Source organism: Pleurodeles waltl, chromosome 10 (assembly GCF_031143425.1).
Source record: "Pleurodeles waltl isolate 20211129_DDA chromosome 10, aPleWal1.hap1.20221129, whole genome shotgun sequence".
NCBI classification, from domain to species: domain Eukaryota; kingdom Metazoa; phylum Chordata; class Amphibia; order Caudata; family Salamandridae; genus Pleurodeles; species Pleurodeles waltl.
Window position 1 is genome coordinate 895,485,341 of NC_090449.1, and position 22,492 is coordinate 895,507,832.

General features: G+C 45.9%; 2 protein-coding genes across 2 annotated transcripts in view; one reads left to right on the plus strand and one right to left on the minus strand.

Moving 5' to 3' along the window:
- The window catches only part of RBM48 (RNA binding motif protein 48), a 58,047-nt gene extending 51,307 nt beyond the window's left edge, over positions 1-6,740 (plus strand). Inside the window, exon 5 of the mRNA XM_069211645.1 lies at positions 6,473-6,740. Coding sequence (XP_069067746.1) covers positions 6,473-6,550 — 78 coding nt within the window. The 3' untranslated portion in view covers positions 6,551-6,740. The remainder of the gene's footprint in view (positions 1-6,472) is intronic.
- Positions 6,643-22,492, minus strand: part of CLXN (calaxin) — a 153,294-nt gene continuing 137,444 nt past the window's right edge. The window contains exon 6 of the mRNA XM_069211644.1: positions 6,643-7,135. Coding sequence (XP_069067745.1) covers positions 7,085-7,135 — 51 coding nt within the window. The 3' untranslated portion in view covers positions 6,643-7,084. The remainder of the gene's footprint in view (positions 7,136-22,492) is intronic.

The following is a 22,492-nucleotide window of genomic DNA, read 5'->3' on the forward strand; positions in this document are numbered from 1 at the left end:
TATAGTGACTTCAGAACTTCAAGCCCTGTACTCTTGCATCTGGATTGTGGCAACACCCATCCATGGCCTCCCAAATTCTATACTGTCCAACATTATTGGCATCCTACATGCCACATCATGCCTTATCAAGGACCTGAAGAAATAGGACCATATCATTGCAATGATGGAACTCCACTGTTTCCCCATGCTAACCAACACTATCTTCAAAAACAACTTCATCATCTACAAAGAGAAAGTTATCATGACCTGCACCTCTTTCTATTAAGTTAAGAAGCTCACCACCTTTGATGTATTTTGGCATAATCGGAGCCAGGGCACTATCAAACCAGAGATGAAGTACAAAATCAACCCAATAGACTTTCTCCATTTAACTCAGGATCTGGAACCATGTACCTGCATCTTTCGGGTCTGACGAAACCCTGCCTCAATTAGGATAGAGCAGAAGACACACCTTATTAACGAACACACAAGCTCTGATTTTTTTGGTGGCATAACAGCTAGCCCATATATGAAAACTGTGGTGAAAGAAATCCAATTGTCCTCATTTACCATGGGGGAAAATTTAATCACTTGGGCACGGGCCAGCTGGCTTTCAGAAAACCCTACCAAACCTAAGCAACTCTGACAACTAAAGGCCTTTAGTAATGCAGTCTGGAATTGATTGCATGGATCCAAGTGCAGGTTCTTACTAAGAATGCCCTGTTGATGGGGCACAAGGCAGGGCTGCCTCCTACCCGCCCCTGTTTGTGCTTGTTTTTAAACCCATTGTGTGTTGGCTGTCGGGCGACTTCCTGATCCAGGGACGTAACTGGTACCAAGACTGGGACATATTTTGCTTATATACTGACAACCTCCTCCTTTGCCTAGCGGACCGTGAAAGGTCAGTATCCAGGACTCTGAAGATAATACACACGTTTGAGTAAAAATGACCTGGCACAGTTTTTGACAGTTCCTCCTTACAACAAGCCCCCTATCACAACAACCTCAAAATCGGACAATGAGCAATTCTTAAAAAGATAAAATCTAATTCAGGCCTGACAATTCTGGATAACCACAGGCCAAAAACAAATCTCCCAAGGCTTGGCTTAGCAAAACCATTGAAAAATGTGTTGCAACATAACTCAGTGATTTAATCAAGACCAAGCAACTCTTAGCACCCTGCAATCAGGATTCAAGAAGCGTCACAGTACAGAAACTGCCACTTTAAATGATATAGATCACCTGAAAATTGTGGATGATAGCGATTCTAGCCTTCTAATTTTTCTTGACCTGTTCGCAACGTTCAACGCAGTGGACTACATAATACTACTCCGAATGGGCAAAAAGAAACATTTCTAAATGGGTTCAGTTAATTCCTCAAGGATCTCTCTCATCTAGCTAAAGTAGGTTCCAACATTTCCAGATTAGAAGATGTGACTTAAGGCATTCCCGAAAGGTTCTATTATTTCCCCTGTCCTATTCAATCTGTACATCAAACCGCTGAGCCTACTGCTGGAAAAATCCAACCACAGACTTCATCAATAAGGTGACAATACCCATATTTACCTAAAAATCGAATTGGACAAAGATCTCCTTTCACTCAAAGAGTGTCTAGATGCAGTGTTCAATTGGGCATCTGTGAACTCCCTGAAACTGAACCTCCCACAAAACAACGTTTCTGCTTCTGTCATGAAAAACAACTCAAAATGGCGTCTCAATCGCTGGTGATCTCCAGAATTTGTGGGGGGATGACTTACTATCTGGTGTTCCAGCAAACACTCTCAGAAAATGACTCTCCATTCCGCAGTGTGTCTAATCTCAGACAAACAATTTCAACCACATCTTACCCATACTGAAAGACATTCTCTACAGGCCCGATAAAATTCAACATTAGTTGCATTACGTTCAAAGCTCTTCAGAGAGGCCAGCCTGGTTACCTCTCAGATCTACTTGAAATATCAGGTAGAATCGGGTAGTCCGCAGCAAATCCCCCTCTTGCTAAATCCTCCGGTATTTAAATCATCCTTGGCACAAAAATAGTCACCTGTGCAACTTCCACATTTTGGAACTCCATGTTTAACATATTAAGAATGGCACCCAACATATTTGCCTTCAGAAAGCAGCCTAAGACTTTTCTATTCCCCCCCCCCACCCTTCTCTCAGGAGATTAATCTACTCTACCAGTATTTAATTTGTAAATAAAAAGGTGCCGGTGCTCAAAGCCCTCCTCAAACACGCGGCTGCTGCAATTAAATGTGTGAACACGGAATAATCCGGAAACGTAATCCTGAAGCCATCTCGGGCCTCTTCAATCCATAGAAAGCTACTCCCTGCCCCTTCAGCTCACTCTTGCAGCTTTCTACTTTGTCCATTTGCGACACTTTTTCATTTTTCCCTTCATCCGTCTTTCCCATATGTGCCTTTTGCTCGCAGCAAATGCTTGAGGCCGAAGAATAAGCCACGGCCCTCAAAAATAAGTGCTGGTGCTCAGCACCGGAAACAACAAGCACAAATTAAGCACTGTACTCTACCCTTATTGCTCCTCTCATCACTAATATTCTCGCCCTCTCCTCCACCCCCTCTTATTGTAGCATTCAATATACTGATAAAATCTGTTAATTGTGCACGCATTATGCTCCTGTCTTATGTAAATGTTGTTAAATTGTAAAGTGCTCTAATACCTCTTGGTGAAGTAGTGCTATGGAAAAACACAGTAAATAAAGTATGACTTTGAGGCATAACCCGGACAGAATCCTGGAGAAGTATAGTGTAGGTACGGAACTCTAGAAGACACACCCAAACTTCCCTACTTGGAAAAGCAGCCCTGTACAAAATAATTATATTTTTTAAATTCTTATAGATGCCCCAAACACTCTGTATGTAGGTCTAGAGACCTTTGTTTCCAAAAGGTAAACAATGTAACAAGATCCTTGTTTCGGAAGGGGTGCCCCCAGGGCTGCATTAAAGACTTTGACCAGCAGGCCAGATGAGTGTGGAATTACCCTTTTAGGTTTTAAATTTTAATTTTGGTTGACCCAATTGTTGACAGTTAATGACTCCGCATATGCCTAACAACAGGACCTGGCGGTTTGGGGTCATAAGAGACCGATCGAGCCAACAGTCTACCCGTCAGCTTTGTACGGTGGAAGAAGACAGGGACATGGTCCGTGCTGAACAGTGACAGTAATCAAAATATGGCAGAGGGCGACTTTGAAAACTGGAGGTAGGGGAAGCTCACCTTGGAAATGCCACTATGGAACTCAAAGATACTGGCAGACTTGAACAGCCAGAAGGGCTTTAAGAAGTAGGACACAATAGCCATTTTAGTTAGGAGACACATGGGGAAAGCAAGGGATCTTGTCAGTTAAGGAGCTGTAAAGATACTTTGGATTATAGGATAGTTGGAGGTATAAATATTTTGAAGTCAAATTCAGTAAATATAATGATGCACTTCAACAGGTTCAGGAGGAAAACTCCCTTAAGTGCAGGGTGTTAGTGGCCCCTCTACATGGATACACAGTCTCACAAGTACATAGAATAGTCATAAACATCTATCTAGAGCCACTAGATGACTTCAGAAGCAGATGAGAGAGGAACTTTTTGGATGCTGGAGGGTGAGGACTGCTGAGAGGATGCGTGTAGGTGTCCCAGAGAGGTGGCAATTAGAGCGGGCTTTTGGCTCATGCAACACAGGATACAGCATTGAGGACACCATAATAGAACCTAGTTGCTAAAAATGGGCTGAATCGAAGACAACAAGTGTATAAGAGTGTGTTCATGCTAGTACATTACTTCATACACTATGTGGTTGCTCACAGCTGCAAAATGTGCGGATGGGGAGAAAGTGGACTCAAAGGTTCAATGAGACTGTATGCCACCGAAATATGTACAGTTGTTTTGTAACTAACATAGCGTTAATAGAAAGGAAATTATATGACTTAGGGGAACCTCCCCCTAGCACTGGAACATTGGGCTATGAAATGGACTGGTGTAGTGGTGTATGCAGGCTTTCTGTGTCCACATCACCAGGGTGCCCATGAAAATTCAAAAGAATATGAGGCAGGTGGAGAGACTATGTGGAGACAAATGATAGGTCCTGCCTTCGGCAGAAGGCTAGGTATGAAACCATAATAAATCCCACAAGAACATGGATGTGGTGAAGGAAAGGGCTGGGGGGAATACATATGCTGGGCCCTAGTACATACTGGTCAGATGGGGAAGGTATTTGTCTGGAGCTTATTATTACTATAATAGTGAGTGGATAATGTGCCGGGTAACTGCTGCCTTCTGTTGTTTGTGTTTGAAAATCAATAACACAAATGCCCTGCTAATGTCAAAACTGCGTCCAATCACCCAGTCTTTCCATCTAGCATTCCTTCAGAAAAAAGGGTTATCCTACATTGTGGGCATAACAAACGTTACAGGGATCGAACCCAAACTGTAACCATGTGAAAACCAAATTGACATCATATTTACTTTACGTTGTGGCAGTTTTGACTGGTTCCTGTCTGGTACGATATGCCAACCTCATGTAGTCTTGCACGTTCTGGATTTTCTGTCACATAAAGCTGAGAAAATGTACCCACACTTAGACATTCGTGTGCCATTGGGGGTAGGTGATGGGACCTATGCAAAGCACACAACACTAAATTCCCAGGGTCAGAATTTTCAGAAATGTATAGAGTGTGTGGATTTTCTGGGTGTTGACCAACCTTAGGCCAAATACTGCAGTCATTCCTAATGGAAAGGCAGAGGAAATTGTTTTTTTAGGATCAGTAAGACATTTGCAGAGCATTCTGAATAAGGAAATGTAACAGGAACCACATAAGCCACACATACCTAGATAACCTTGGGTGTCTAGATTTAGGAGAAGTGCACAATTCATAGGATTCCTTGGATGGTGGCCAACCAAAGGCTGAATATTGTGGAAAGTGAGAAGAAATTTTGGGTATAGTTCTGCTGTTTACAGGTCATTCTGTGTAAGACATCATAGTGGGATCCAGACAAATAAGATCACTCTGTACTCCCATGGGTATATAGTTTTAAAAAATGCCTGGAATCAATACATTTTCCCGAGTGATTTCCGACCTAGACCTGAATACACTATCCTATGTGATGGGCACACCCACACTTGAGGGATACCATTTTCAGGGTTAGAAGTGTGAAAGTGCAGACTGGCATCACATTTAGTTTTGTATATTGAATTTATCTGTTAGCCTTCCATTCCTAAGCCAGAGTCCAAGTCCAGAATTGGGCGTGGTATGAATAACCTACATCCCTAAACTCAGATCCTTGGGTACATTTAGAAAGTGTACGGCTTTTTCTCATACCCATGTTTTATTTGTTTGATTTGTCTTACGAAGTGATGCATTGTCAGTACACTATGAAATAATTTTAAGTCGCAGTTCGATTGATGGCTCTTGGTATTGTAGGTGTACATGGACAACCGACAAAAACTATGCATCTCTGCAACTGTAAAAATTTAACGAGCAATGAACTGCTTTTGTAGATTGCTCTTTATGTAATGTAAAGATGTACGTTTTTCTTTTTTTCATGCTGACTTCCACTATTTCTTTAGTGAAACGTTGAGCTATCAGCCAAATGACCCTTTGTAGAATCCAGAATTATGTCTAGTTTTTAAAAAGGCATAGATTCCTAGGTTCAACAACTCTTTGCTCTCCTATCTGTAAGTAGGTGCTAAGTGCAAATATAGGCAATAATGACTATCTTTTAGGAAAGCGCAAAAACGGCGAAGAAAATTCTTTTTTGTCCACTCTGCATATCTCTAAAAACTGGTAAGGGAGTGATCTTAACATAGTAAACCATTTGTTGATACCATTTCTAGAAAAAAAACACACTTTTTTGTACAGCACTTTCCCCATATTTAAAAAATACCGAATTCGACTATTTTCTTTTCTTTGGCTACTGCAGCGCAAATAACACACTCTGGGTACTTTTACAATTATATATATATATATATATATATATATATATATATATATATATATATATATATATATATATAATTGTAAAAGTACCCAGAGTGTGTTATTTGCGCTGCAAATGTATATATATATATATATAGCACATAACATGTAGTTGCTAAAGTCCATTGAGGAATTGTAACGCTATTTATCAGTAGTGAAGTATGTCCAATTTCGCCACAATCCCTGAGGATAGTGTAGTTCACAAATCCTTTTTATAACCTGAAAAACAAAATTAGCTAATGTTCTTGCTCATCAGAAAACGAGAATGGCAGCGAAATGTGGGTTAATTACAACCAAACCATATTTTGGCTCCAGAATGCATACTCCAGGACCACTGTTGCAGCACAGCTTGTTAAAAAATATATATACATATCTAATGTAGAATCACAGCGAATTCAGATATTCCTCTTTCCTATTGGAATGTGAGGGAGAAAAAAAAATATTAGTCAGTGTATGCGTTTGCAAAACACTTGAGAACATTTAGCATATGTTTTTGTTTTGAATAGGTTTCATCGATGGCCATTATGAACACAGAGATGAAACAAAAAGAAGACCATCCAGTGAAACCAAGAAGAAGAATATAAGTACATTGTCCAGCCTTTACACAAACATAAACAAACTTTTAATACAATGTATTGAACCATTTATTGAAACACTTTTTTCATATTGTGCATGATTGTATATACAGGATATTGTACACATGATCCATTTTTGATTAAATGAAAGACACAACTTTTCTATTTAACTTATGACAATAAATTATGGGGATTTTCACATTTGTATTATTTCTTTTTCTGTTGAGGGTATGTACACATGCATGTTTGCAAATCTGTGTGGTTTACAGGATCAGTAAGGATGTCAATTTCGTGGCATCTACAAAACATAACATCTGGCTTCGAAAAGCAACAGTTATTGTCATCACAAATTAACATTAAAAAAGTTTCATATTTCATTATTCTAGTGAACTGTAATATCTAAGAAACATCCAAAATCATAGTATCCAAGAACTGTCCAAAACGTAATCAACAGTCAGAGATATGTTTGTAAAGATGCTTGAGGTATTTACTGCAACGCCAAATCATGCAGAACCTGTTTCCTACAGTGGTTAGCAAATTCTCCTACACTTCATTTGCGTCTACAAAGGCTTGCCTTTCAAATGCCATGATGTTCTGAAAGAGAAGGTGGTAGATCATAGTTATTTCAGAAGTCTTACAATCATGCGCCAACTATTGAAAGGATGCAAAGGGAGCATTGTAGATCATGTTCTTACATGGTAGATCATGTTGAAACAGTAACTGCCAAACACATTGGAACTCTAGACTACAGTCTTCAATTCCTGTTACCTCATTTTTCATAGCTGGTTACCTCTTCACTGACACATTGCCTCATTGAGTGATATTTAGCACCATGTTACTTAACCAAAAGGTAGCCTGCATATTTGATGTGGGCAACTACTTGACCAAAAATGTGATAAAGCCACCTCCTCTTCTGTACGCTGTGCTTATCTTGCCCCCGAGGTACAACTATTTGTTAGTTAGAAGACCCACTGGTTGGACTTTTTTCATGTCCATATTTTTGAGAATTGATTATGTTTTTAAATTTTATGTCTGGACCGGAGGCAAGGATTATGCTCATCTTTCGATCCTTTATTTGCCAGCAGCAGTATTCAAAGTAACAAACTACCTTTCCCAAGATGCCAAGGGAAAGAACGACATAAAACACCCGATCAATAGTCAGAATGATAGTCCATATAATCAGCCATCCTCCACTGCACGTCCTCTTTCTTGACGCAACAGGTGAATCATCTCTCTCTAATCTCCTTTTGTTGAATCGCTACCTGAAGAAAATGTAATAAATACAGGGTAACTACTGTAAGAAGCTGGCTCTCTATATAGTGCACTGAAATTAAGTACACTGTGCAGAGTCCAGTGGATCCCCAAAGATTTGCAGAGGCAGAAATAGATAGGTCTAGTGCTCTTACTGTGGTAGTGTGGGTGAGCAGTTAGGCTTATCAAGGAGTTGTGGTAAGCATTTGCTATACTCACAGAGGCAATAAATGAGCACATACTAAATTAATAAATCCGAGACCAATTTAGAAAATTAACAGTTGCTTTTATATATGCTTTGAACCAAAGAAATTTTCAATTAAAAATACATTTCCGTTTCAAAAATCAACACAGTGCCATTTTCAGAGTCTTCATTGTTAACCAGGCAGGCCGCGGTCAGGGGGAGTCCTTGGATTTAGGTTGCATGCATCGCTTTGGTGTCTGGCAGGGGTCAAGCCCACGGTGGACTCTTGGCCAGAAGCACTGGGGAACCTTCACTGGACGGGTGGGCAGCTTGGACTCGGGCCGGAGGCGTCGGGTGGAGAGGTGGTTCCAGGTGACGGTTTTGCGGTTCCTCAGGCAGACTTCTTGTTCTTTAGAGATGCTTTCTTCCGGACAGGTCTGCTGTTCATAAGAGTTCTTGGTCTTTATCGAAGGCAGGCAGTCCTCCCAAGGCTTTGGAGGTCACTGGGCTGCAGGACAGTCGTCTTCTGGGTGCAGGTTTCTTTGAAATCTGCAGACAGGCTCGTAGGGTTGGGGCCAAGTAGGTAGGTTTCCTCAGTCTTCTCTGTTGGGCGACTTCTGTTTTGTCCGGCTCTTCTTAGGTCGACAGGAATCTGATTCTAGGGTTCAGGGGTGCCACCTAAATACTGAATTAGGGGTGTTACACGGAGTGCCAGGTGGTGGCCAATAGGCTACTCACCTTTGTGGTGACTACACCCTTCCTGTGACCCCTTCCTTTGGGAAGTGGCATAGCCCTAACCCTTTTGGCCTAATTCCTTCCATGCAAGATTGAGGAATTTAAAAAGTAGTGTCCACTTCAGCTCGCCTACCCTAGGGGCATTTCCCTGCCGGTCCTGCAGCCAAAAGTAGGGTCAGGAACTGGGGGTCGGCCTCCTCCACCATTTGTAGAGGCCTGGGTCGCATTTCAATGGCGACAAGGCCTTTGAAGCTCCCCACCCTGGATTGTCCATCCTGCCTGGGAGAGGAGATCACACCTCTGCCCAGAGTAGGTCTTTGTTCTGAGCCTCAAGAGCATTGTCTCTCACCTCAGCGGGCCAGAACTCTGCCTAAGGTGGCTGTACTGGTTTTGACCAGTCATTGCCCATGCTAGGAGTTAATAGGTTTTTCAAGGGGGACCTCTAAGGTGCCCTCTGAGAGCATGTATAAATAAATCCATCACTAGATTTAGTGAGGGTTTATTAATACAAGATGTTTGATACCAAACATCCCTATTGTCACTATCATCATGTAGCTGTGTAATGGCCAGCCCAACACATGTACTTAAAATGGCTGCTCCGTTCACTTAGTATGTCTGAGAACCAACAAAGACCTAGCAGGGGCATATCTGACCATGCAGGTATGCCCTCACATGTAATATAATGCACCCTGCCTTTACGGATGAAAGGCCTACTAAAGGGGTGACTTACATATATTGTATGCAGTATGAAGGGGACAGGACACACAGGCTGTGTGCCATGTCGTGTTTTCATTTTAGGTCTGCACCAAGACACGCAGCCTGCGAAAGCAGCACTGTGTGCACTTTGTTAGGGGGGGAGGGGTCTCTGAATGTGGGAAAAGTCATGCTGCAGCCCTCAGGGGCCTTCCTTTAGTAACCCATGCCCTAGGTATTAGGGGTACCATCTATTAGGGACTTATAGTGGTAGCTAAAAGATTGGCAATTGGTAAAAATGACTGCAGTTCTAGGGAACAAGATGTGGCACTGTGGGCCTGTTTAGCAGGGACCCCGTGCAAGTTCACTCAAAATTGCACCAGAAACAAGGCAAAAAGTGGGGGTGGGGTGACCATGTCAAATGAGGCACTTTCCTACAACTACTGTATCCTAGAAGAAACTATTCATATTCTTACAAACATGGCACGAAACAACAAACGCCATATTGCAAATGGTGAAAACAAGTGGAACAACCAACAAGGTAGTATACTTAGACCCAATGGAGGACCCAGCAGAACCAAAAGCCTTAGTAAAAACAACCTTGTTACAGGGTTTAGTAATCCACCATGACCTGTTCATACGACTTCAGGCAGTGTACCACACAAAGCTTTGGTTGCTTGTCAAAAGCTGGATAAGTGACCATTCGTGAATCAGTTTTAGTTCACCTAGAGATATAGAAACTCGACTTGAAATGTCCAGGGCTCTGACCTCTAAAACCCTACGGCAGGACACCAAACAAAGGAGCATCGACAATTTGGCAAATACTCATTCCTCGGCCAAGAGCAAAGGGGGTTTGACAACACATCAACATCCCAAAGTTCCAAGTAGCGAGGCTCCGGAGGCAAGGAGAGCCTGACTCACCCCCACATCAGTTTGCATGTTAAGGGATGCTCCCTGACCAGGGCTCCTTGCACAGGCAGGTGTCCTGCCGTAATGGCAGAGAGATAAGAGTTCACCATCCTATAGCCCAAACCCTGAGCAGCCAAGAAATTCAGGATGGGAACAAAGCCACACCCCATGGGATCCTCACTGAGTTGAAGGCACCAACATACCCATCTGGACCATGCAGATGAATGAGTTACTTACCTTCGGTAACGACTTTTCTGGTGGATACATAAGCTACCTGTGGATTCCTCACCTAATGAATACTCCCATGGCGCCAGCATTCGACGGAAATCTTCTTCCTAGTCTCTGCACGTCGACGAGGACGTCACTCTAGCCCACGCGACGCCGTCTGACGTCATACAGGCAATAAGAGGTCCTCGACGACGTGCCGACGTCAGTACCAACAATTTTTTACGTGCATGAGAACAACAACCCAATGCAATGAAAGAGCAACGTTAAATACCATAACATTGTAAAATACACAACATTGCAATGAATAGCTGTAAATTTAATATAACTCTCCCTCTCTTTTTTTTTTTTTTTTTTTTAACCAACAAATATATGCAAATCATGTATATACACAAAGATATATACATATATATATATACAGATAAAAATACACAAATATCCATATATACAACATCTACTGCAACCTTGAAGACCAAGAGGAGCACAGTCAAGGATTACTTGGTAAGACCAGAAAGGCAACGGGGAGGCGGGTGGGACCGTGAGGAATCCACAGGTAGCTTATGTATCCACCAGAAAAGTCGTTACCGAAGGTAAGTAACTCGTTCTTCTGATGGATACAACTACCTGTGGATTCCTCACCTAATGAATAGAGTCCCAAAGCACTACCACGCCCGGTGGCGGGTGCCTAAATGGTCAAACCAAGAAATTCTGCAGCACTGACCGTGCAAAAAGGCCGTCCCTTCTAACCTCAGAATCCAAACAGTAATGTTTTGCAAAAGTGTGAAGGGACGACCAAGTTGCGGCCTTGCAGATGTCGACCACAGGAACACCTCTGGCCAAGGCTGAAGTGGCCGACTTAGCTCTGGTGGAATGAGCTCTAATGCCCTCAGGAGGATCCTTCTTTGCCAAAGAGTAACAGATTTTAATGCAAAGAACAACCCACCTGGATAGTGTTCTCTTGTGGACTGCCTTTCCTCTCCTCTTGCCCACGTATCCAATGAACAGCTGATCCTCCAGCCTGAAATCCTTTGTTCTATCAATAAAGAAGCTTAACGCTCTCTTTGGGTCCAACCGGTGCAGTCTTTCTTCCTCTTTAGAAGGATGAGGTGGAGGATAGAACGTGGACAAAGTAATTGTCTGAGCCAAATGGAAAGGTGAAACAACCTTCGGGAGGAAAGCAGCCTTGGTCCTCAACACCACCTTATCCCCATAAAAAGTTGTATAAGGGGGCTTTACCGATAAGGCCTGCAACTCACTCACTCTCCTTGCAGATGTTATAGCAACCAGGAAGTCTGTTTTTATAACCAAATACCTTAATGGGGCAAGAATGCATAGGTTCAAAAGGGGACCCCATAAGGAAAGTCAAGACCAAGGACAAATCCCATTGCGGCATAACGAATGGTTTTGGAGGATATTTATTTAGAAGACCTTTCAAGAATCTGACAACAATAGGGGATTTAAATAACGATGGTTGGTCTGGAAGACATATGAAGGCTGACAAGGCCGATAAATAACCCTTTATCGTAGCCACTGCACAACCTTTCTGCGCTAGAAACAGAGCAAAAGACAAAACGTCCGATAGATGAGCTTGTAAGGGATTAATCTGCTTCTCTCCACACCACGTCACAAATTTAGACCACCTATTAGCGTAGATAGATTTAGTGGAGTGTCGCCTGGCTGCTAATATAACATCCACTACATCAGGCGGGAGAGAGAAGGAACTCAGGTTGCCCTGATCAATCTCCAGGCATGTAGGTGCAGACTCTGGAGGTTGGGGTGTAAAACCTGCCCCTGCGACTGCGAGAGGAGGTCTGCCCTGATAGGGAGACGGAGCGGAGGGCACATTGAGAGTTGGAGAAGGTCTGAGTACCACACCCTCCTTGGCCAATCCGGAGCTATTAAGATTACTAGAGCCCGGTCTTGGCAAATCTTCCTCAATACTTGAGGAATCAAGGGTATGGGAGGAAACGCGTAAAACAACTGGCCGCACCAGGTTATTTGAAACGCGTCCCCCAACGCTCCCTGCATCGGATACTGGAGGCTGCAGAATAACAGAAAATGCGCGTTCTCCAGAGTGGCAAACAGATCTACCCGAGGAAACCCCCACCTTTGGAAGATTAAACTGACTTGATCTGGATGGAGACGCCACTCGTGGTCTGCCGAGAATTGGCGACTGAGACTGTCCGCACGTACATTCATGACCCCGGCCAGATGATTTGCTACCAAGCAAATCTGATGGTCCTTTGCCCAGGACCATAGTCGAAGAGCTTCTCTGCAGAGAAGGTACGACCCTACTCCTCCCTGTTTGTTTATGTACCACATCGTGGTAGTATTAGGACCTGTATCGACTGACCACGAAGGGAAGGGAGGAAGGCCTTGAGAGCCAGACGTACAGCCCGTAACTCTAACAGATTGATATGAAACATCTGTTCCTCTGGAGACCAAAGGCCTTTGATCTCCAGATCCCCCAGATGAGCTCCCCACCCTAGAGTGGAAGCATCCGTTATGACCGTGGCCACTGGTGGCGACTGCGCGAACTGCTTTCCTTGTGAAAGATTGTTGCTCGCAATCCACCACTTCAAGTCCACAGCAGCATCTCTGGAGATCTTGACAGCACCTTCTAGATCTCCTTTGTGTTGAGACCACTGCCTTCGGAGGCACCACTGAAGAGCCCTCATGTGCCAGCGAGCATGCGTGACCAACAGAATGCAGGAGGCAAACAGACCGAGCAGATGAAGGACCTTGAGGACTGGAACTACTGCTCCACTTCGAAACATTGGAACCAATTCCTGAATATCTTGAATCCGCTGAGGCGGAGGAAAGGCTCGACTCAATGTTGTATCCAGTACTGCCCCTATGAACAGGAGGCGCTGAGAGGGCTCCAGGTGAGATTTGGGCTCGTTCACCGAAAAGCCCAGGTCGAACAACAACTGAGTCGTTGACTGCAGATGATGAGACACAAGCTCCGGAGACTTGGCTTTGATCAACCAGTCGTCCAAGTAAGGGAATACTGCTATCCCCTTCCTTCTGAGCTCTGCCGCAACCACCGACATCACCTTCGTGAAGACTCGAGGTGCTGAAGTAAGACCAAACAGAAGGACCGCAAACTGATAGTGCTGCGATCCTACCACAAACCGGAGATACTTCCTGTGTGACTTGAGTATCGGGATATGAAAGTAAGCATCCTGCAAGTCGACAGACACCATCCAATCTTCCTTGTTCAACGCCAAAAGCACCTGAGCTAGGGTTAGCATCTTGAACTTTTCCTGTTTGAGGAACCAATTCAAGATCCTCAGATCCAGGATTGGTCTCAACCGACCATCCTTCTTGGGAATCAGGAAATACCTTGAGTAACAACCTCGACCCCTTTCCTGCTCTGGGACCAACTCCACCGCGCCCTTTGAAAGGAGGACTTGTACCTCCTGTTCTAGCAACAGGAGGTGTTCTTCTGAACAATAAGATGGGCGAGGCGGGATGGGGGGCGGGAACTCCCGAAAGGGAAGGGTGTAGCCTTTTCCCACAATACTGAGAACCCAAGTGTCCGTTGTAATAGTCTTCCACTTGCGGAGAAAATGCCGTAATCTTCCCCCTACAGGAGAGGAGTTTGAGTGGGAAATGGTGGAAGCCTAAGGCTGCTTTCCCTGCTGCACCCCTCCAGAGGACGAGGAAGAGGCAGAGTGCTGCTGAGAGGCTCCTCTGGTGCGGGCCCTACCTCTCCCTCTAAAAGATCTATAGGGATGGAAAGAGGCAGGTTGCTGGAATCTCCCCCGAAAGGAAGAGGAGGAAGAGCCACGCCCAAATCCACGAAACCTCCTGAAAAATCTGGAAGAGGCAGAGGAAGAAGGAGCTTGGAGCCCTAACGATTTGGCTGTGGCCCTGCTCTCCTTAAATCGCTCCAAGGCCGAATCAGCCTTGGCCCCAAACAGTTTGTCCCCATCAAAAGGGAGATCCAATAGGGTTGACTGCACATCCGCAGAAAACCCCGAATTACGGAGCCAGGCCTGTCTCCTTGCCACCACAGCCGTGCCCATTGCTCTGGCCACCGAGTCGGTCGTGTCCAGCCCAGACTGAATAATCTGGGTCGCGGCAGCCTGGGCGTCCGAAACAACATCCAAAAGACCCTGGGGAAGCTCCGTAAATGATGAGGAAATGTCATCCATCAGAGCATGGATATATCTCCCCAGAATACAAGTTGCGTTGGTGGCCTTCAACGCCAGTCTGCAGGATGAAAAAAATGTCTTGGACTGCGCATCCAGCTTCTTCGAGTCCCTGTCCCCAGGCACCGTCGGGAAAGAACCAGGCGCTGATTTAGATGAACAGGAGGCCTGCACCACCAAGCTCTCAGGTGTAGGGTGTCTAGAAAGAAAACCAGGGTCAGATGGTGCAGCTCGATACCTCCTGGCCACGGCCCTATGCACCGCTGGGGAAGATACTGGTCTCTTCCACACCTCTAGCACCGGATCCAGCAAAGCGTCATTGAACGGCAAGAGAGGCTCCGCCGCAGCTGAGGCCGGATGTAGCACCTCTGTCAGAAGATTCTGCTTTGCCTCTGCCACCGGCAAAGGTAGGTCCAGAAAGTTAGCTGCCTTCCGTACCACAGCGTGAAAGGAAGCAGCCTCCTCCGTGTATTTCCCTGGAGACGAAAGATCCCACTCAGGGGAAGTGTCCAGCCCACTGGCTGTATTCAGACCATGCAGTCCATCACCCAAGTCCTCTAGTTCTCCTTCCTCCAGGACTCGTTGGTACTCCTGCTCCTCTAATAAACGGAGAGCACGTCTCCTCGAATGAAGCCTCTGCTCGATACGTGGAGTCGACATGGCCTCCGCCGAAGTCAAAGATCGGCGCCGATCCCCAGAAGCAACCGACGCTGCGTCCGGCGCCACAGGTAACTTCGGCGCCGATGAAAGAGCAGGGCGTAGAGAACACGGAGCTGATGGACCCACCGGAGTCACAGGACGAAATCCCGACGTCGACGGGATGGAAATCTCCTGGGCCAATCCCTCTGAAGCCACCGGCGCCGACACCGGCGCCGAGCCCATGTTCCCAAAAGGGAGAAAGGGTATAAAGGGTGCCGGCCATAGAGGCGCAGGATCACCCAATGAAAAGGCCAAAGGGCCAGCCGGAGCACCCCCTGGAGCCATCTGTTGGAAGATGGTATACATCGCATTTAGGAATGCGGTACTATTGGCTCCAAGGGTGGGAAAAGCCGGATACTGGGGTGCCTGTATTGGAGGCGACCCCGACGCCGGTCTCGACGTTCGGACGCCGGAGACAACACCAGAGGCTGCACCACTTCAATCACCGACGCCTGTCCAAGTGAAGTCGGTGACGCCAGAGAGGGCAACGGCGTCGACGGATGCGGCGTGACCGTGGGACTGACCTCCCAAGTCCTCCGGCGCCGATCCGAAGACCTGGAACGAGTCTCCTTGCTTGAATGGCGCCGTGAATCTCTACGGCGCAGGGAGTCTCGATGACGCCGATGCCTTGGCGAAGAAGACTTCTTGCGATGTTTTTCTTTCTTCGACTTCGCCATAAACAACTTAGCCTCACGTTCCTTGAGGGCCTTTAGATTCATGTGCTGGCATGAATCGCAAGTCGAGACGTCGTGGTCGGAGCTCAAACACCAAAGGCAGTCGGAGTGCGGATCCGTAACTGACATCTTGCCCCCACACTCACGACAAGGCTTAAAACCCGACTTTCTCTGCGACATTATTACTGCAGAGAAGGACTACGCAGCAAAAAATACACTGTAACCACGAAAGTAACAGTTGCTCCCTCGAAGATAACCGTTTCGAATGCACAGAAGAAAGGGAACTGACGTCGGCACGTCGTCGAGGACCTCTTATTGCCTGTATGACGTCAGACGGCGTCGCGTGGGCTAGAGTGACGTCCTCCTCGACGTGCAGAGACTAGGAAGAAGATTTCAGTCGAATGCTGGCGCCATGGGAGTATTCATTAGGTGAGGAATCCACAGGTAGTTGTATCCATCAGAAATGTAACGTTTGGCAGTGTCATTGGCCCAAGCCGTGGCAAGCAATCACTCAGCCTTTTGTGAAAGTCCTGGGACTCTCCACCTCCCCTGGAAATCCTCCATGCGATTAGAGGTAGACTAGTGAGTGACACTGACCTAGAGGGTTCCATAGAATATCTGGAGCGTGGGGAAGACAGGGTGGAAAATCCCAGGAAAGTTCCAGAAGAACTGGAAACCACACTTGAGATCCCCAGACTGGCGTGATCAGCACCACCTCCGCTTGTTGCCTGCTTATTTGTGCTGATAGTCTTGTGATCATGGCAAACTGGGGAACGCATAGCCTTTCTTCTTCAACAAATCTTGAAGGAAGGCATCTGTCACCACCATCTGTGGATCCAGCTTCCAGCTGAAGTATCTTAGAAGTTAGTGGTTGAGCCCTGAGGCAAAAAGGTCTACTGAGAATGGGCCCCAAAGTGAGTTCTGCTGTGAGAAAATGCTGGGATCTAATTGCCACAAACTTGTGTAGGGCCAATCCCTTGAGCACCAGTCCGTAGTCTGGTTGGACACCCCAGGAAGGTATTACACTAGGACTGAAATGTTGTTGTCCAAGCAGTAACTCCAAAACTCCTTGGCCAAGTCCGCGAGGAGTTTTGACCGGATGCCCCCTAGTGATTTATATAGCAGACTGCTGAGAAGTTGTCCATCTTTAGAAGAACGCAACAGTTCACCTTCTCCTTGGTCTAGCATTTCACCACGAACAAACCTGCCATTAGTTCCAGGCAGTTGATATGTGAGGCCCGTTCGTCTGCTGACTACTTCCCGCTGTTGAAGGAATTTTGACAACGCAGCCCCCCCCCCCCCCACCCGGATTTTCTGCCGTTGGACTCGATGATGAGGTCTGGGTCAGAACCAAAATGGCAAGACCATTCCAGGGCTCCATGTGGGCCAGCCACCATCACATTTCCATCCAGACTTCGATTGTGAGAGAAATCTGCTCCAAGTATTGAAGGCCTCTGCGGAGGTGGGAGGCTTTGAGGCATTGCAGGGCTCAGTAGTGAAGTGAGGCCGGCAATATGGCTTTGATAGAGGAGTCCCACTATCAGAGCCACTTGATGCAGGGAGGTTGAGGGTTTGGACAAGGTCTTTCTTAGTTCCCTGTGAATCTTTGATACCTTCCTGGAGAGGAGACTGAGGGCTATATCCACTGAGTTGATGACGAAGCCTAAAAAGGAGGTTTGTTTGGGAGGCACCAGCAGCGATTTCTGGTAAACCCCAGGAGGATTGCTTCCTGAAGTTTGTGCTGCAAATGCACTGGGCATTGGTTTAGAATGAGGCGGTTGTTGAGGTAAATTATAAGACGGTACTCCTGAGACCTCAGGTGTTCCACCACTGATTTGAGGCCCATGGTGAAGCACCAAGGGGCAGAGGAAACCCCGAAGGGTAGAGTTTTGAATTTGTGAGTACTGCCCTGCTACTGGAATCGCAGGAACAGACGATGGGGAGTTAAAATGGGGACTGTGAGGTACACGCATCCTTTAGGTCTAGGGGCACCATCCAGTTGTCCAGACGTAGCAGATCGCGAAGGAGATGGATCCCTTCTATTTTGAAAAGGCAGTAGCCCAACCAGACATACTTGTGATGCGAAGGTTGATAACCGGGCACTGGCTGCCAAACTGCTTCTCTACCAGGAAAATGTTGCTGAGACACCCCCCGGGGTGCAGCAGCATGCGATTGCGTCCTTGTGGAGCAAGTTGTCCACCTCCAGATCTATGAGCCGCTGTTGCTCTTGGGAGAAAAGTAGAGGGTGTGGACATGAGGTTTGAGTGGGGGAACCATAAAACTCTATTTGAAACCCACGTACAGTTTGTAGCACCCAGGTATCTGTAGTACTAGGCTCACAATTGTGAATAAACCGAGCCAGACAACCCACTACCTTTAGGTGAGAGAGGACGGAAACACCTACTGGCTTGGAGTCCCTGAGGATGACTCCTGAAGAAACCTCTGGATCTTCTTCCTCTCTGGCCCCTTCAGGATAGGAAAGAGTCCCCGTCACAGGGCTGGTCTTGGCCTTTACAGTAGGTCTGTCCTGTTGGAGGGCCTTGGAAGTAGAAACATCTGTCCAAGCACCCTCTGCCACAACCTGCCCCCAGAAAGGCGGCGTTGGAAAACCTTTTTTTTTTTTTTTTTTTTTAATCGATGATTGGGCTTTATCTAGGGATGTGAAGGTAGCCACAGATGTGGCCATTTCCTTCACAAAAGGGTTGCCAAACAGGCCCCCGAACCATCACTCTTGCTTTAGTAGAAGCAGGGTCACCTAGTTTTGGGTCCACCTTAATGAGTATCGAAAGGTACCTCTCTGTCGAATGAGGGCAGTTAGTATTGCCCAAGAAGATGACCGCGCATTGGATCCATCCAAAGACGACCTCTGGTGGGAGCATGGCGCCTGATGACTTGGCCTCTACTGCTAGCTCCAAAATGTTTGTGAGAGGACCTACCATGTTGAGGAGTTTGTCTTGACAAGACTTCCATCACCTATCTATCACCTTCTTGGTGTCACGGATACATTTTTGGAGAAACGTGGCCATGCAAGGATCCATCTCCCTGTCAGGGAGGGCCGAGGGCACTCTGCTTTGAGCTTCGCACGGACCTCCTTCTCAAGGGATTTCCTGAGGTGGTTAGCCACATAGGTGGCAATTTTATCTGAGGGGGACCATTCCACAGAGCGGGGGTAGATCAGATCCTCCGGATCTAGCTTGTCTGACATGTCCCCTGGCCCTGCAGAGTGTCAACTCCAGAGGAGGCCGCCAACCGGTTCGGGCAGACTGCCGTTGTGGCAGACTGCAAGCCTTGTGAATGTGTGGGTCATTTAGAAGAGTGGCATCGCTCAGCTGCATCTTGTGTGTTTCAAACCTTCTTAAGGGCTTGGAGCACGCCAGCGCCGGATCACTTTAGCTTCCTCCATGCGTTGGGAATGGCAGCCTTACCGGGCCCAGAAGGGGGAGGAGGACTTTTGTTGGGCGACTCTAGTCATGTGGGCCTCATTGTTGGCTCCAGGCAGGTTGCTGTGTTTGACCGGCTCACTCTAGTGATTGCAAAGCAGGTCGGCTACACTCATACTGTCACCCTGCTGAACTCCAAAGTAGGTTACACAATTTTTTGGCACAATTTGGTTGCAGGGGAAAAGCTCCAGGAACAGAAAAAGGTACCGACTTACTGGAGCTTAGAGAGAAGCAGCCATCACACTTGGGCGGCACCAAGCCATGTCCCCTATATAGGGCATACCTAACCAACAAGGCAACAGGTCTTATATACCCTTTTGAAGACAGGAGATGTCTCGCGCCTGATACTGGTTTCTTTCATATGACATTGATTTGCCTGATAGTGATTTTGGGCCAAGATAATATAAAGGCTGGATAACATCCTGGATAGTTTGACTGTTCTCAACCTGAGATAATGCCTGCTGGGGTCTGTTTCCACATCTCAAAAAAGAATAAGAATGGCGGTAAATGCCTGAGTTTAGTGTTGGTTCTGGTTAAAGGTAGTGTAGCTATGGCGTGGAAATTGCCAGACGTCCCAATGGTGCAACAGTAGACAAGGGCTGTAATACACTGGGCTTATTTCAAATTATGTACCATACATTAAGAGCATTACAAAGGTTTAGGCAAATGGGAACACATATACGGTTTGGACGAAATGTTACTAGAATACAAAGGACAGCCCATGCACAATAACACAACAAACCTGAGAACCCACATCCTGGAAATAAGAGCTAGACACAAAGACACTGCTGGGCAGTGGAGAGGTGCAAAATCACAATTGGGAAAACAGAGCATGTGGTAAGGTGGATTAAAGCCCTGCATGGAAAGGGAGGATTCTGGGAGGGGGTTTGCCTGTACAAATAAAACAAGCATTGGCAAAGCCATTAGGACTTGCCTTGGTGACCTATTGGCTTTGCCAATGCATTTGGCAATGCTATATAGCATCAGCAAAAAACATTTATTGCAGGTGCTGTGCAGCATGGCAAAAAAAAAAAGGGTAAATGATGACTGTCATTTTACAGGCGCATACGTGCATGATAGCATATGCACGAACATGTAAGTGCCATTATTTATTTACTGATCTGGGATGAATTGGTAAATAAAAAAAGGAAACTTATGCAGCAGAAACACAGTTTTTTAAAAAGAGGAATGGCAGGCCACATTTTGCTGGCTAGTCTTAAAAAAATAAAATATTAAACAAGCACCATGAAAATAGGTACAGGAGTCTACATGGGGTGGTCACTACGGCAGTGAACAAACATTGGAAGTCTGAGGTATGTCAATACTTGAAGAGTGCAACAGGCACTTGTAAAGCGGTAACATGCTCTTAATGAAGAATAAGATCAGATCTCACTGCGCCCCTGGTGAGTCTCCGACAAAAATGGGAGGACGACCTAGGCACCCCCATTCCCGATGAGGTAAGGTAAGGCATACTAGCACGCACACCCAAAATCTGCAGGAACACCAAATTTAAGCTTATTAACTTTTACGTGATCTATAGGGCATATCTAACACCGGGGGAACTGTTGCCATTTCGGTTTAGCAGATGCTAAATGCCCGAAATGTGGAGAGGGAACAGAGCAATTGTTTTCACATGTTCTGGAGCTGTGCAAACTTAACGTAATATTGGGAAACTATAACTTGCACTTTAGTTGGAATGCTCGTACCCTGCGCACCGGCCACTGTCTGCTCCGTTGGTATCCCAACAAGCCCAAGATGACAATTTCTAATTGGCTCTCAGGTGACGATAATCTACCTGTGTGCATAGGTCTAGGCCTGTCCCTGATAACATGAGGTCTGAGACCTGGAGGGGAGCTCTCAGCCTACTCTCATCGATAACAGTGGGCTAGTGTCCCTGTTTGGACTTCCTCACATGAAGTGGTGATGACAGCACACCATGTTTTGTGATTCATAGTTTGACTACGCCATTTTATCTGCCAGTGGAAGTACAGCCTATGGACCCCTGTTGTGTAAAACACTGCTAGTATGCTGGACCAAGCACCTTGCGCTGACATCCCATGTGTATGTTGAGTGGCTGTGTGTGTAGACTTTGCCTGTGATGCATTTATGGCAGTAGGACTGTATGTATGAGCGAGAGAGATGTTTTCTGTGTCTTAGCACTTAAACCACTGGGATCCATTTTGGATGCCTCTAGCTGTAGCATGCCACAAGATGGATGTAGGAGGCTGGCCTGGTTTGTAGTAGGTACCTTGGGTACTTACACCTTATACCAGGTCCAGTTATCCCTTATTAGTGAAGTAGTAGTGTTCTAGCAGCTTAGGCTGATAGAGGTAGCTATAGAGGAACAGCTTAGGCTGAAGTAGGAGACATGCAAAGCTCATGCAATACCACTTATAGTTACACAGTACTTATACACAAGTAAAGACAATACTCAGTGTTACCAAAAATAAGGGTAGTTTATTTGGGTGACACAGTACCAAAAATATCTTAGAGGCAATACTCCTTCTGGAGGTAAGTATTATGCACAATATACACACACTAGACACCAAAATAAGGCAAGTCATAAGACATAGGATAGTGCAAACAATAGGAAATGCTATAGAATGCAATGGGAGAAAATAGGTCGAAGGGCAACACAAACAATATACTAAGAAAGTGGAATGCAAATCACAAACTCCCCCCTAGACAAATGTATTGAGTGCAGAGTCACTGGAAGAGTAAGAATACAGTAAAGGTAAGTAAATTACCCCATCCCAGAGTCCAGAAAAGCAGGAATAAAGTACTGTAAATCTCCTTAGGACACACTACACCTCGTGATATGGATTACTGCAGCAACCAACCAAGTCTGCAAAGAACAACTGCTGGATTCCTGGACCTGAAGACCTGCAAAAGAAGGGGACCAAGTCCAGAAGTCGTAGGAAGTTCCAGGAAGGACAGGAGCCCCTGCCAACTCAAAAGAGGGTGCAAAAGAAGAGTCCCTGGTT